We start from the raw sequence: 16728 nt of genomic DNA, 5'->3' as shown, positions 1-16728 counted from the left end.
CTGGGGCCGCTGTGGTCCAGCCTTGGTGACCCCACAGAGAGCCATGTGGGGTGTTTTCAGGGTCACTTCCTACTTACCTGCCCTAACTCACCCTAGTTCCCGTCTGGAAGCAACCCCCTGTACCCTCACCTGGAGAGGGGTGGTACACCCCCAGCCTGGCCCACCACTCAGTCCTCCCCCACAGCATCTAGTTCTGGAAGGCCTACCCTTCCAGACTCTTTCCACTAGGGCCCCCTTATTTGGAGGGAAGCCTTTCAAGATAACTCAAGCCCTGCTGCCTCTCAGGATCCATTCCAGACTCACAGAAAACCCCACCACTTTGCCCACCCAGGCTCTGCAGACGCAAAGCATGCCCACCGGATCCTTCTCCTTCACATAGCCATCCCGTGGCCCCAGGCAGCCTCTCGTCCTTACACTTTTCCAGGAAGTCACACACCAGGCAGCCCACATGATCAACAAGCTGCCAGGACATGGGCCAGCCTCTCCATGAAGTTCCCCGAAGCCCCTGAACTTGGGGAGATATCCTCCTTCTCACTTACCATGTCCTGACAGCCCTCTGCAAAGAAGTCCCCGCTTAGCTGCTCAGACCCAGCTCTCTGCTGATGGAGGGTGGGAGACCTCTGCGGGAGAACACTTTGAGTCTCCTGGTGACAACACGCTGCCTTACTTTAGAAGATGGAGTTCAATGTCAGCTGTTATTCTTAGCAGCAATTTAAACATAGGAAGACTCTCATTTAACATCCTGTTCTGCAAATGATACTTTAAGATCCTCAAGACAGGCCAGTGACTTAATGTCAGTTGAAGCAGTTTAATAGAAGAGGCCAAAACAGGCTTTGCGGGCATCACTGCAGGACTGTCCTCATCCAGTTATGTTTAAAAGATCAAGAGGAGTAAATGGAACACATTTTCTGTGAGTGATCCTCCATGAATATTTGTAAAAACCATATTGCCCATCAGATTTCCCTTTTGGGAAACCAGAAAAACTCAAGGTTCAGTGCCCACCTTCCAAAATTAACTCCCCCCAACGTGTGTTTTTGTATATATCTCTGTTTAATTTTGTGTTTCAATTTATTAAAGTAATATTCACATCATTTGGGGAAGTAGGTGGCAATGTGAATCCTCAATAAATATTAAAACAGAAAGAAAACATAAGCAAATGAATTTCGTACAGAATTTAAGCTGTCTACTGTAAACGATATTATTTCTCCTTTGGTCTAAAGACAATGTCCCTGGCTTGCCGTAGGTCACGGAAAGTTTTAAAAATGTGGCAGTTCATGGACCAGTCTGACCTGGAGACCATGAGGAGCCTGAAGGACGCCATGGCCCAGCACGAGTCTTCCTGTGAATATAGGAAGGTGGTGACGCGGGCGCTGCACATCCCCGGCTGCAAGGTGGTTCCGTTCTGCGGGGTGTTCCTGAAGGAGCTCTGTGAGGTGCTGGACGGGGCCTCCGGCCTCATGAAGCTTTGCCCGAGGTACAATTCACAGGAAGAAACTTTAGAGGTGAGACCTTTCAAAACTCTCATCATCTGGAGAGTCGTTGCTGCCTCCTGGCTTGTCACGCACTGAAGCCAGAAGAGAGACACCTCTGAGCCTGGGGCTGTCCATTGTCACCGTTGTGCTGACCAACAGTTAGATCCTTGGGGGCTTCCCTGGTGGCTCAGATGGTAAAGAATCTGCCTGCAATGCAGGAGACCTGGGTTCGATTCCTGGGTCAGGAAGATCCCCTAGAGAAGGGAATGGCAACCCACTCTAGTATTCTTGCTGGAGAATTTCATGGACAGGAGCCTGGCAGGCTACAACCCATGGGGTCACAAAGAGTCAGACATGACTGAGCAGCTGACAGTTTCACTTTCACTAGATCCTTGAACATTCCAAAGAAAAGAAGGCCAACTAGCACTGCTGGAGCTTTATATTAAGTTAGCTTTAATGGGGCAATGTACAAATGGTGCTGTTTTTCTGGGTGTTTTTTCTTAAGGTTGATGGGATTTTCCTCTCTTGTTAGGTGCAAATGGGTGAAGGGGATATAAGAAGTCAGATGAGAGTAGTAACTTTCTGGGGTCAGTGGAAGAAAGGATGAGGGGAAGTCAGTGCTGCCTTCTTTTCCTCCACTCTGGGAATTTGGCGTGTCCTCTGAGGATGTGCTCTGGGCTCCTGATCTTGCTGTCCGCAGCCCATTGGTGCTCATTCCCAACCCCCAGCACGGGAAGAACCACATGAGCTTGGACTCAGAGTATTGGGCAGTGCAGAGAAGAGGCACTGAGAAACAGAATATACAGATACCTCTCTATATGGTGTTTAGAAATGAAAGAAGGGATTGAAAGGTGGGGGACTTTACGGAGAAATTTGAGGAGTCCCATGCCCAGAAGTCCCATACCTAAATCTAGAGTCATTCTCACCATGGTGCCAGCACGCACTGTTGACCTTACACACACACACTCTCCCCCTCTCTCCTTCTCTCTGTCTCTCTCTTTCTCACCCTCATTCACACCCCTTCTTGGTAACAGTGGGAAGACTCTCCTAAAACCGCAGCCTCTTCCAGGTCCCCTGGGAGCAAAAGAATTACCTGGTATCAGGGAGACTTAGAGCCCCTGACAGGTGCTGGCAGCATTACTGGCTTCTATCTCCCTGACTTGTGAAAGGGGGCATAAAGTGCAAGAAGATACTTCCCCAGTGGTTCAGCAGTAAAGAATCTGCCTGCAGTGCAGGAGACGCAAATTCAACCCCTGGGTTGGGAAGATCCCCTGGAGGAGGAAGTAGCTACACACTCCAATGTTCTTGCCTGAAAAAATCCCATGAACAGAAGAGCCTGGCAGGCTACAGCCCATGAGTCAAAAAGAGTCAGACACAACTTAATGACTAAATAACAACAACAAAAAAAAGTGCAAGAAATGAAGGAGAAAGCTTAAAGCAAGCCCCCCAAGCTGTACCCGAACCGGCTCCCTCACATCTCAGCAGTAGGGAACTCCATATCTCATGGCCTAGCCATCCCTCTGACCTCTGATGGGAGATACTTCCCTGATTACAAATACAGACAATAAGAGCTTATAAATCACCAGGAAGCCTCTGTGTTACTGTTAAGATACATGGGAAATAAAGCAAAATGTCCCCCTCCCTTGATCATTTCCTTGGGCCCCAGTAATTTTATCTGGTTCCATAGAATAATAGATTTCTGTCATGGTTTTTCTCAATTCTCACTACAGGAATAAAATAACTCTATCCTTCCTCTGTAAAGTGGCTAATCTTCTCCCTAGGGAACCTTGAAATAATATTGCTTTTTGTGTTATAAACTTGAAGTGGAGTGTTGATTCCTAGAGGGACTGAAGTTGTCTTAGTGGAAACAAGAGTAAGTTTTGGTATTTCATGTGGTGAAAGGAAAAAATGTTTTTCCTGGAGGTTGGTTTTCCCCCCAATAAAATAGGTACAAATGCCGTTATTTATGATTGTTATGATTTCGTTTCTCTAGCCAAGTAGGTTATTGAGATGTAGTATGTGAAGCTGTGATAACAAATCCTCAATATATTTCTCTGTAGTTTGTAGCCGATTATAGTGGACAAGATAATTTCTTACAACGAGTGGGACAGAATGGCTTAAAGAATTCAGAAAAGGAGTCCACTGTCAACAGCATCTTTCAGATCATCAGGAGCTGCAGTCGAAGTCTGGAGACAGAGGAGGAGGACAGCCCCAGTGATGGGAACAGCTCAAGGAAAAATTCCCTGAAGGATAAAGCCCGATGGCAGTGAGTTTTACATGGGATGTTTTACATGGGATTTAAAAATTGGGATTCTCGTTTCTTCTTTTTCCTGCTCCAATTTGGTTTCAGTTGTAAATAGCATCCATGTATGTGTTAGTTGCTCAGTCGTGTGCAATTCTTTGCAGCCCCATAGACTGTAGCCCGGCTTCCCTGGTGGCTCAGATGGTAAAGCATCTGCCTGCAATGCGGGAGACCCAGATTCGATCCCTGGGTCAGGAAGATCCCCTGGAGAAGGAAATGGCAACCCACTCCAGTACTTTTGCCTGGAAAATGCCATGGACGGAGGAGCCTGACAGGCTACAGTCCATGGGGTCGCAGATAGTCGCACACAACTGAGCGACTTCACTTGCACTTTCAGACTGTAGTCCACCAGGCTCCACTGTCCATGGAATTTCCCAGGCAAGAATACTGGAGTGGGTTGCCATTCCCTTCTCCAATAGTATCCAGAGTATACATTATAAATCAACTATACTTTGATGTGTTTGTGTATGTGTGTTAGTTGCTCACTTGTGTCTGACTCTTTGCAACCCCATGGACTGTAGCCCACCAGGCTTCTCTGTTCATGGAATTTTCCAGGCAGAAATACTGGAGTAGGTTGCCATTTTCTCCTGCAGGGGATCTTCCCGACCCAGGGATTGAACTGACATCTCCTGTAATTCTTGCCCTGGCAGGCTAATTTTACCATTGTGTCACCTGGGAAGCCCCTATACTTCAATTAAAAAACTAATTTTTAAAAAAGGGTTTATTAGTTACTGGGTAAGTCATGGGGCAAATATTAACATTTTTAAATCAAATATACTGATTTAGTAGGATTAACAGAGAAGACAATGGCAACCCACTCCAGTACTCTTGCCTGGAAAATCCCATGGACAGAGAAGCCTGGTAGGCTGCAGTCCATGGGGTCTCTAAGAGTCAGACACGACTGAGCGACTTCACTTTCACTTTTCACTTTCATGCATTGGAGAAGGAAATGGCAACCCACTCCAGTCTTCTTACCTGGAGAATCCCAGAGACGGGGGAGCCTGGTGGGCTGCCGTCTATGGGGTCGCACAGAGTTGGACACGACTGAAGTGACTTAGCAGCAGCAGCAGCAGTAGGATTGGAGTCAGTCATATCCAGAAATCAGCACTGTTGCAGCTCCCCGCAACTTCTGATTCTAAGGCAGCTCATCACTGATTGACAAGCATTGCAGTGCTTCCAGGATATCACTTTCAGGTGGCATCTGCAGCATTGTGATTGCCTGGCTATTCCGATTACTGTTTATTGACAAGCATTGCAATCTACCCATGACATGCTTGCTTAACCCAAGACCAAATGAGAAGTTCAGAAATCAATGGTCTTAGGGTAGCCATTGCATCTCTTCAAGGCCATTTACTCATGGTCATGCCCAACTCAAAGCGGAGTCTGGTCCACCTCAAAGAATCCTTGAGCATGACCCAAAAGCAGAACATCTGCTGGCTTTGACATCTTGGCCACAAAAGGTTCTGTTTGTGTGGCATGCTCATGAGTCATACCTGGCAGTTGTCTCCCAGTCCTTGTAAAACATCGCTGTTTGTTTTGCAAAGTCTTTCCTGGATGACTGTGTGTGCATGAGCCTACATTGGGAAGAGACAGTGTTTCTGGAAAATAATTCCTTTAGAATTGTAGTGCTGGATCCTCAGGATCAGTTGTGAACACAGAAATGAACACCTTGTGCCTGAATCCCAAGTATTGTTATTAAAGAGATGAAACTATATACCCAGTTTTTCCAAAGCCTTTGAGCTTTTTTCCAAACCTCATCTCCTAGCTCATTCCCCCATAGGGGATCCAGGTGCTCAAAGATGAACCAATACTGCCCTTATCACAATGTCACATCCCTAAAGCTCAGATTTCACAAGTAGCTGCTACCGATTGTTCTTTTTAAGTTGGTTGTGAGTCAAAGATTATTTGAAAGTTTCTCACTAATTTTTGCTGATATTGGTGCCACCATATATAAATAGAGAGAGGACCATCTACAAATAAGCACAGAGGCCTCTTATAGCCCTTAGCTCCTTAATCTACATCTATCTACCTGTCTCTATACATAGGTATATTTGTATATATCTACATCCTCCCACAAAATATTTTGTAGATGCTTATAAGAATAAGTGTAAGTAATTGAAGATATAAAGGGAAAAGGAAAGCAGGATAGGAAAAAATAAAACATACAGAAATGTATACTATATTGTCTTTACAGTGACTAAATTTTGTTCTGAGATAGTGACCATAAAAAAGAGGGAATCAGGAGTCACAGTCTTTGTAAGAAAAATCAAACAGATGTTTGGGAGAAGCATACCTGTTCTTCATATTGAGATCTGGCTGAAATTCCTCCCTTAAATCCTCCAATAAAGGATATGTCATCTCTGAGTAGATAAAATTTCATATGATTTTTTTTATAATAACCTTCACTTGGGGCTGTGTGTGTGTGTAGGTGTATATGTTACTTATAGGTGTTAGTCTTTCTAAAAATACTTTTAGGAACGCTTGTGACTCAGCTGGTAAAGAATCTGCCTGCAGTGTGGGAGACCTGGGTTCAATCCCTGGGTTGGGAAGATCCCCTGGAGAAGGGAACAGCTACCCACTCTAGTATTCTGGCCTGGAGAATTCCATGGACTGTATAGTCCATGGGGTCGCAAAGAGTCAGGACATGACTGAGTGACTTTCACTTCACTTCACTTCACTTTTGGTTGAGACTCAGAGACCAGGCCTCTGAGTTTTTCTTTACCATCTTTTTCCTTTTGACTAGGTTTCCTTCAAGTAATAAATTTCATACCTCATACCATCACCTCTTTTGAAATCATTATTTCCAATTCTCTGCTTGTTCCTTTGTCCCCTCCCTAATCATTTTATCATCTACATTCTAAGATCACTGCTTTTCTATTTCCCGTTTTCTAGACTCCACTTGTAAGCACTCTTAGAAGGGGAAAAGAATCACAAAATTGCAAATATTTCTTTTACAAAACCCAAGAAGTCAGGTTGAAATCCTCACGTTGAAATTTATGTACTTCAGTACTGGTAAATTTTCTTACCCCACATGATGGCTATTTTGAAAAGAACCACTGAACACGCTAGATGAGGGTGGGGGTGTTTAATAGAATTCACTGAAACCAGATCAGTAAGCACTGTTTCTGGAACCATCTGCCAGGACTTGGGAATCCATTTCTGATCCGGAGTCCTGCATTAAAATACCCAGTACAGGGCTGTGTGTGAAAAAGGGATTTCCAGATCTCAAAACCCATGGGAACTGTGCTTTGTTGTTGATTTTGCTGAAACAAAGACTCTGTAAACAGTAACCTCCAGCCCCTTTCCTATGGCAGCCACCAACCCTGTGAAAATTACATCAGAGAAAGAAGGGATGACCTCATGGTCATTTGGTTCACCCAACCTGTAGGGTGTCTAATAATTCTTCTCAAACATCTCAGCTACTCCTGCCAGAACACCCACTCAAAACATTGACAGAAACCCCAGAAAGATGGTCATAAGAAATTCAAGACCTCAGCAGGAAAGGAACAGGGTTGAAATAATCTCAAAATGTCAGGGAGATCTTAAGGGCATCAACTTATCATCTCTGTGTACAGTTGAGAAAGTGGTGCCTAGAGAGGTGAAGTCACTTCCCTAAGTGGTGCCTAGCAGAGCTGGGTTGTGAGCCTGACCACGTGATTAACTGCAGGGCAGGATCTTTCCTCCTGCAGTGTTGAAGGCATTTCTTGTCACTGTGGAACCCTCAACTTCTTTTTATTCCTAGTTCCTATAGATTAGGAACATCTAAATTCTAAAAGTAGCCCAGTTACATTTCATATGACCTATAAAGCTCATTAATAACGACTTTTCAAATTTACCAGTATGAAGAATAAATAAGTTTTGCTTGTGTGAGTGTAAGTCATGAAGGCATAAGAGTAGCGTATGGCACCATTGTAGGAAAATGGAAATTAAGAATATTTAGGTGTATAGAGAAGAGTGTTGGGTGATATAGGAGTCACAAGTTCTTATTACCAACATTGTCCACCCTCTCTAAAATACTTCTTAAAAAAGGATTATTCCATTTGGAGAAGTTGGATATAAGCAGATAACAAGTTCAGGCAGAACCTTAGAAGGGAGACTGTTTGGGATGATTCGGAACTCAAAGCTTGCAGTCACATTGTCTAGGACTGAATGTTGCCCCAACCACTTACTATTTGTGTCACCTGGGTAGGTGACTTAATCTTGCTCTTGTGCTGTGCTTAGTCGCTCAGTCGAGTCTGATTCTTTGCAACCCCATGGACTGTAGCTCACCAGGCTCCTCTGTCCACGGGATTCTCCAGGCAAGAATACTGGAGTGGGTTGCCATGCCCTCCTCCAGGGGATCTTCCCAACCCAGGGATCAAACCCAGGTCTCCTGCATTGCAGGCAGATTCTTTACCTTCTGAGCCACCAGGGAAGCCTACTAAGCCTCAATTTTATAATCTGTAAAACGGGAATGATTATAATGTTTTATTTATAAGGTTGTTGTAAAGATTATGTGAGAGGATACATGTAAAATAAGGAATTTTGCATTATAAAGGCATATAAATGGTGGCTATTGTAATTAACGCTTACCATCACAAATAGCGGAGACCTTAAGGTATGGGCACCTGTGGCAACAGTCACCATTTGAGAAGCAGCCCTCAGTCACCCTGCCCTTCTTCATGGGAGAACACAGAGCATACGCTGCTCTGCCATCCCAACAACCTCAGACACTTCCCTGAAAGATGATCCCACAAGGATAGAAATAAGAAAGCTAAACGTGCGTTCGTTTGCTCTGCACCTGAAACTATCACAACATTGTTAATCAACTATACTCCAATACAAAACAAAAGTTTTTTAAAAAGCTAAGCATAAGGGAGTAGAGTATCTGAGAAAAGATCATAGATACTAGGACTTGCCACACATACACACGCACACTTATGTGCACACATGAAATAATAAAATGATAGGAAACCAGTCACTGAATCTCCATGAAGGATGGTGCAGTGTTATAAACACCAACCTCACAACATCCTTTAGGGACACCTGACTGCCTCCATCCAGCCAAGAGCTCAACACGATCTCCTCCCACCCCATGGCTGACTCTGTTAGGGGCTTCTGGGACTGGGGATACCCAGGACCCCTTCTCTTTCTCTTTTTCCCTGTCTGCTTGCCAGTACACAAGACTCAGTCCTGCTTCTATTACCGTAACAAAGAAAGCCATTTCCCCGGTCTGCACAACATTCAAGGGCTTCCCAGGTGGCTCAGTGGTAAAGAAGCCGCCTGACAGACAATACAGGAGACAGGGGTTTGATCCCCGGGTTGGAAGATCCCCTGGAGGAAGAAATGGCAACTCACTCTGGTATTCTTGCCAGAGTGTCTATTAATTCCATAGACAGAGGAGCCTGGCAGGCTATAGTCCGTGGGCTCAGAAAGAGACAGAATGGAGTAACTGAGCATGCATGCACAACATTCAGTTTAAGCTTGTTTATCACTTGAATCCTAGCATGAAACTTGGACACCATTTTTACAAAGAAGCAGTGTTTGTTTGGGTGGCTGTGTTTTAGGATATTGACTTTGCACACAAACTGGGCCATGATAATACTACTAGTATTTGACATGCTATTATTTATCAAGAACCTACTTTTAAACGAACACTGTTTTAAATACTTTACATTTAAATTAGTTAATCCTCACAGCAATTCTATTTTGCTCAAGATCTCACATTTAGCAGGGCCAGAATTTAACCTCAGGCAGGCTGGCTTTAAAGTCCTTGCATTATGCAGCTATAATTTAGAAGCTGCCTATGGCTGAAGAAAGTGCTAAGTTAATTAAAAGCAAGAATTTGCCAGAAGCAAAGTTAAAACTCTCAATTTTATTACAGGGTACAGCTACAGCAGTCCTTTGGAAAAAGTGCACCTTTTCATGTCTTACAAAATTAAAATAGGCTTATCACTTGATGAATCATGTTTATGTAATCCATTTAACTCTGCAGGAGTAACAAAATGCTATGAAAAAAAATTAGTGCCAAGTCGCTTCAGTCATGTCTGACTCTTTGCAACCCTGTGGACTATAGCCCACCAGATTCCTCTGTCCATGGGATTCCCCAGACAAGAATACTGGAGTGGGTTGCCGTGCCCTCCTCCAGGGGATCTTCCTGAGTCTCTTGTGTCTCCTGCATTGGCAGATGAGTTCTTTACCACTAGTGCCACCTGGGAAGCCTGGTAAGTAGTCCACTTTTCCCCTCATGTAAGATCTTCAGGGATTTCCCTGGTGGTCCAGTGGCTAAGACTCCACGCTCCCAGTGCAGGGGGCCAGGTTCAATCCCTGGTCAGAGAACTAGATCCACATGCTGCATCTAAGAGTTCAAATGCCACAACTGAAAGATCCCTCATGCCACAATGAAGATCAAAGGTCCCATGTCCCCAACTAAGACCCAGTGCAGCCAAGTAAATAAATATTTTTAAAAATAAATATTTTTAAAAATGAGTTATATTTTTGAACAGATTTTCATCATGGAACAGTAGAAAGGTGTTTACCTGTCAATTTATAGTTTCTAACTGAAGGATGCTTCAGAACCTCTTCAGGAGTTGAATATAAACTTTCCTTCTCATTTTACTTCTTGGTCGTCTCCTTAAGGCATATGACCTAAATTTGACTAGGTAGGTTTTTTTTGGCAGTGCCATATCTTTGATGCCACTTGGTTCCTGAGTAGCTCTTTAAGTCCCACCTAATTCCTTCTCGTAAACCCACAGAAACTTGTCTCCTGAGAGAATCAGGCACAGAAGTGCATAAAATTCACTATATGATGTAAGAGACAAAGCTACTAGTTTCCTTCTTAAAGTGATCTTATTTTATTACAACTACCAATTTTATCTTGGACGTTAGTCCCTAGAAGACTGCCTTTTAGAGGAATTATTAACACCTAACATTAGTTCTTTTGTGTCTAAAATAAAACTGGTGCTAAGAAAGATAGTGTCCATTCTCTCCCGGTTTACATCATAGCTGAGCAGTTGAAACAGGCTCCAGAAAAGCCTCATAATTTTTCTTTTCCAGATACGACTTTTCACAATGCCTATAGTTTTTTACTGGAAAATATTTGATTTAGCTCAGAACTCAAATTAAATGGAATATGGAAAACACCATTTCTCCTGCTAAATTAAAACCAGAAGTTCTATGTCCAAATTAACATATGTTACATTTCATGGGTATTGATACTCTCCAATTGAATCCTTTTTGCTCTTAGGGGGAAAAAAAAACCCACCAGCAAGCAGTGTGACAGGGAGAACGTGGAAATGGTCCCAGAGAAAGGAAATAAAAAGATTAAAGAACTTGGATGTGGCCCTGAGGAAAGCCCCTCTAGAGGAACAGCTGGACTGATTTAGCCTAGAGAAAAGGAAGTGGGAAGGAGAAGAGGCAGGATAAAACCTTGATCTTTTTTATGTTTAATTATAGTCATGTACTTTACTGAGCCAGAGTCTGTGCTGAATCACTTACCAGTATTATCTTATTTGAGCTTCACCACTACTCTCTGAAAGTGGGTATTGTCTTTTTGCCATTAGCAGATGAGTAAAGTGAGGGTCAGAGAGGTTGAGTGATTTGACTAGATCACACAGTGAAGAGGTAGTAGAGTCTAACATTAAACCCAAAGTGAAGAGAGGCTGTGCCCCTAACCACCTTGCTACATATATGTGTAGAATGGACAGAAGTATTATGTAAGAGAAGCTGAGTATTGGTTTCCCATTGTTACTGAGAGAAATTTCAGAGAGACTGTGATAATTTAAATACAAAAGATTTTCTTCCTTTCTCATTCTTTCTTCACTTTTTATCTTGAGATGTAACATTAAGAAAAGTGCATTAAAAAGAATGGATTTGCACCTAGAACTCAGATCTTAATTTCTAATAAGCCTTCAGTAAAAGAAAGCAAAGCTCCTTGGAGAGATGACTGCTTCTAGGACTGGGGCAGGAAATATTCAAGATGAGCCTGGAGTATCTTGTGCCAGAAAAAGTAAATAAGTGCTGAGGAAAAAAAACTAAAACAATAATGAGGTTATATCAAAGATGCACAAGAGCCAACGGAAAGTTATATTCTGTTGGCCAAAGCTGGAGCAATTTAAGTAACAAAATAAAATAGTATTAGATTGTAACCCAAGTAAGTAAGTGAAAATCACTCAGTCGTGTCCGACTCTGCAACCCCATGGACTGTAGCCTGCCAGTTTCCTCTGTCCATGGAATTCTCCAGGCAAGAATACTGGAGTGGGTAGCCATTCTTTTCTCCAGGGAATCTTCCCAACTCAGGGATCAAACCCAAGTCTCCTGCAATGAAGGCAGATTCTTTACCGTCTGAACTACCAGAGAAGCTTTGATTATAACCGAAAGTATTACATAAATATTCACAAGTCCATGTATGTAAGTGATAACTAAGCAAACACATCGGGGAGAAGAGACAAATTTCTCACGCAGAATTCCAAATAACTTGTGTGGATACTCTGACCTCTAGAAGGTAGAGTAGACTCACCTTTCCTTATGTGTGGGCTGCACACAGTGACTTCCTTCCAAAGGGGACAATGTAGAAAGGAGGTTGTTTTTTTTTAAGTAACTTTAAGTGGACACTGTAAAGTGGACACTGACTAGCACTGCCTCAGCCAGGTCAGCATCAATAGCATAAGCCCTGTTGATACTATGTTCCCTGGACATGATGTGACAAGAATGGCACTTTGCGTCTGTGGTCTTCCTCCCCAGAACCCAGAGCACCAGAATAATTATGAGAAAATTATCAGGCAAATTCTAATTGTTGGTCATTCTACAAAATGCCTGACCACTGTTCCTCAAAACTGTCAAAATCATAAAATCAAGAAAAGTCTGAGAAACCATGACATAAAGAAATATGAAGGTTAAATATAATATGGGCTCCTGGATGGAATCCTGCAAGAGAAAAGGGAAATGGGTAAAAAACTAAAGAAATCTAAACAAAGTATGTGCTGCACTGTGTTAAGTCACTCAGTCATGTCCGACTCTTCGCAACCCCATGGACTGCAGCCCACCAGGCTTCTCTGTCCTTGGGGATTCTCTAGGCAAGAATACTGGAGTGGGTGGCCATGCCCTCCTCCAGGGGATATTCCCAACCCAGGGTTCCGACTCAGGTCTCCCCCATTGCAGGTGGCTTCTTTACTGTCTGAGGAACACAGAGAAGGGCAGCCTTGGGTGGGCTTGAACCACCAATCTTCCAGTTAACAGGCAAAGGTGATAATGCCACCGATCACACCACAAAGACTAATACAAATACTAAACAAAGTATAAGACCAATACTAATACTAAGCAAAGTATGGGCTTTAATACATAGTAGTGTTTTGTGGTATTGGTTCATGAATTGTGTCAAATACACCACCCTAATGTAAGATGTTAATATAATAGGAAAAACGATATATGGGATATGCTATCTTTGCAATTTCTCTCCTAATCGAAAACTACTCTGAAAAATTTTTTTAAACTAATGTTTTTGAATAGTTTCAAGTGAGTGTATGTGCAGCTACCATCCATTATCAGTACCCGTAAACCCCTTTTTTCTTGTCTGTTATGTCACTACCTTTCCCTGTAAAGAAAAATGCACTGCTGTGAATTTTGTGATAATACATTCTGTTTTTCTTTATAATTTTACCACTTTATGCCTCTCTAAACAATATAGTATTATTTTTCCTTTTTTGAAATTTACATTAATGTAATCACACAACATCTATGTCTGTATGTCCTGCTTAAGATTTGTCTGTGTTGTTGCAGGTGGCTAACCATTGCATGTTTACTTTCGTGGCTGTGCAGGCTGGTATTATATGAATACATCAAATTTTATTTATATATTTGATTGTTGCTGGACGTTTGGGTGGTTTCCAGTGTTTCCAGTGTGGATTATTTGAAAAGGATCTTCTGATCATCAGATTTGTGAGATTTCTTGTGGATTTCTTTTCTTTCTTAAGAATATCTGTTTATGTGAGGCATGAAAGAAGAACATTTTCCTGTTTGAAAGCAGGAGTGGAATCTTGCTCAGGGACCAGGATCTAGACCGAGAGTCTGAGAAGCCCAAGGCCGCTTCTCAGACCTTGCCAAGAGGCTGTCAGCTGCCCAAGTGTCTCGAGGTGATGGGAATATCCCTTCCCAGGGATGTATGGACCAATTCCTCAATTTTACCCACCCCTTTGCTAGTGATTTCTGTGGATCAAGCAGTGAAAAGCCTTGATCTTAGTAACAGTTTCTCATGCTTTGAAGAGAATGAGCCTTTCTTAAGCACATTCCTACCAAAGTAGCCAAATAGAAGAAAGAGAGTCAGGCAGACCAAATTCCTGCCTTGGGTACGTCTCTTCTGAGCTGGGTAACCTGGAGCCAGTTACTCACCCCTCCTGAACCTCAGTTCCCCCATAGATTAAAAAAAATATGTATACTTGTGGCTGATTCATGTTGATATATTGCAGGAGCCAACACAATATTATAAAACAATTATCCTCCAGTTTAAAAAAATTTTAAAAATAATAATAAAACTTACTTTGCAAGTAGGTCATATTAATTGCAAAAATGGATGTATTTAACACAAGAGGAAAGACTAATAAATAATGAAAATTATTGTTTACATTAAAAATACAAGAATATAGTAGTTCCTTTATTCAACCTGCTCCAGTACTCTTGCTTGGAAAATTCCATGGACAGAGGAGCCTGGCAGGCTACAGTCCATGGGGCCTCAAAGCCTATGGTCAGATATGTTGTTAAATATAAGGTTTTAGAAGACCGCTATACAAAATCACTCCAACTTGTAGCATTTTATATTTCCTATGTTAATTTGAATTTATAATGGAATGAAAAATGATGCCAGTGTCAGTGAAAGATTTTTGTTGTCCTTCTGATTATGACAGATCAAATTTGTAATTCTTTCTATCAGGTTTATAATTGGAGATTTGTTGGATTCCGAAAATGACATCTTTGAGCAGCCCAAAGAATGGGACTCTCATGGATCGGAAGAGCCACAGAAAGCCTTTGACCATGGGACAGAGCTCATCCCATGGTACGTGCTGTCCATCCAAGCTGATGTGCACCAGTTCCTGTTGCAGGGGGCCACAGTCATCCACTATGATCAGGACACGCACCTCTCTGCCCGCTGCTTCCTCCAGCTTCAGCCTGACAATAGCACCTTGACCTGGATAAAACCCACCACTGCTTCCCCAGCCAGTGCTAAAGCAAAACTTGGTGTGCTCAGTTACACGTCTGAGCCTGGCAAATTCCCGTTACTGGGCAATGCTGGATTAAGTGGCCTGGTGGAGGGGATCTTGGATCTGTTTGCAGCAAAGGCTGTGTACATGGGACACCCTAACATTGATATACACACTGTGTGTGTTCAGAACAAACTGAGTAACATGTCTCTCTCAGAGACTGGTGTGACACTGCTCTATGGGCTGCAGACCACGGACAATAGATTATTGCACTTTGTGGCACCAAAGCACACAGCTAAAATGCTCTTCAGTGGATTGTTGGAGCTCACTAGAGCTGTGAGGAAGATGAGGAAGTTCCCTGACCAAAGACAGCAGTGGCTGCGGAAACAGTACGTCAGCCTCTACCAGGTAAGGGGAAAGGGATGCAGCCTTCCCTGTTTCCTCGGTAGTATAATTCTCCAGACTTATCTTGTAAAAACACACTGGACAACTAGACCACCAAGGTTCATTTTGCCAGCCCTGTCAACTTTCTGCCTGAGTGATGTTGAACAGCTTTTACTTAACCTCTCTGTGCCTTAGTTTCTTATCTATAAAGTGAGAAAAATAATGATATTATTCATATTGTCCAAAGGGTGACCATGAGGCTTAACTGAGTTAATATGTGTAAAGCCATAATGTAAATTCATATGTATAAAGCATAGTGTCTGGCTCAAAGTAGGTCCTATTATTATTTTGTATGAAAATAGTGACTTCTCACATCTGGAAAGAAACAAGTTAATATAAGCATTTTCACTTAAAGTGAAAATGGAAAGCATTGTAATCTGAATGCTTTTATACTAGTTAGGGACTAGCTGATGTGTTGGAAATCTTTACTTTGGAAACCGAAATCCTATTTCATCTTCTAATGTGCTCCATGACTCTCAGAGAGTTATTTAATTTACTGTGTATTGCTGCCAAACTGTAGAACTTGTAAGATTAAAAGAAACATTCCCAAATGTGAGATAGTCATAACTAGAGTTCTTCCAAACTTCATTTGTAGTGGCAACAGCCCTTAGGAGGCAGCTTAAACTGAGTGATTTTTTTGTTAACCCTAAAGTATCAGGATCCCTGGGTTGGGAAGATCCCCTAGAGAAGGAAGTGGCAACCCATTCCAGTATTTGCCTGGAAAATTTCATGGACAAAGGAAGCTGGCATGCTATACAATTCCATGGGGTCACAAAAAGTCAGACATGGCTGAGCAACTGAGCACACACACACGCATCAGGTACTTTGACCCTCCAGCCAAAGGTCCACCAGCACTGGGTTGGATGAGATGTTGAGAAGAGACACAGGTGTAACTAGAGCCACATGCTTATGGAGGAAGGAGGGCAGAGACTGCTTGGAAATTGAGCCATAAACCCCACTACAAGGTGACACTATTGGTGGGATTGTCAAACGAGTTGTATAGAATATTCAGTTTTTCTTTGCTATGTTTTTGTGTCTTGAGTGAGTGAAAGTCGCTCAGATTGTGTCCGACTCTTTGAGACCCCATGGACTATACAGTCCATGGAATTCTCTAGGCCAGAATACTGGAGTGGGTAGCCTTTCTCTTCTCCAGGGGATCTTCCCAACCCAGGGATCGAACCCAGGTCTCCCACATTGCAGGCAGATTCTTTACTAGCTGAGCCACAAGGGAAACCCTTTTCTATCTTATGGGGGACGAATTATCTTTTGTAGTGTCACAGAACAAATACCACTGTGACTTAAATTACTCAAAGGATTGATTTTCGTGTACTTTTCATAG

General features: G+C 42.7%; 1 protein-coding gene across 1 annotated transcript in view; it reads left to right on the top strand.

The window, feature by feature from the left end:
* The window catches only part of PLCE1 (phospholipase C epsilon 1), a 353620-nt gene that overhangs the window by 265234 nt on the left and 71658 nt on the right, over positions 1-16728 (top strand). The window contains exons 6-8 of the mRNA XM_070464116.1: positions 1244-1502; positions 3533-3738; positions 14678-15353. Of these exons, the coding sequence (XP_070320217.1) occupies positions 1244-1502; positions 3533-3738; positions 14678-15353 (1141 nt within the window). The remainder of the gene's footprint in view (positions 1-1243; positions 1503-3532; positions 3739-14677; positions 15354-16728) is intronic.

This window comes from Odocoileus virginianus, unplaced genomic scaffold (genome assembly GCF_023699985.2).
Source record: "Odocoileus virginianus isolate 20LAN1187 ecotype Illinois unplaced genomic scaffold, Ovbor_1.2 Unplaced_Contig_15, whole genome shotgun sequence".
Taxonomy (NCBI): Eukaryota; Metazoa; Chordata; class Mammalia; order Artiodactyla; family Cervidae; genus Odocoileus; species Odocoileus virginianus.
This window is presented reverse-complemented; position numbering and strand designations above follow the sequence as displayed.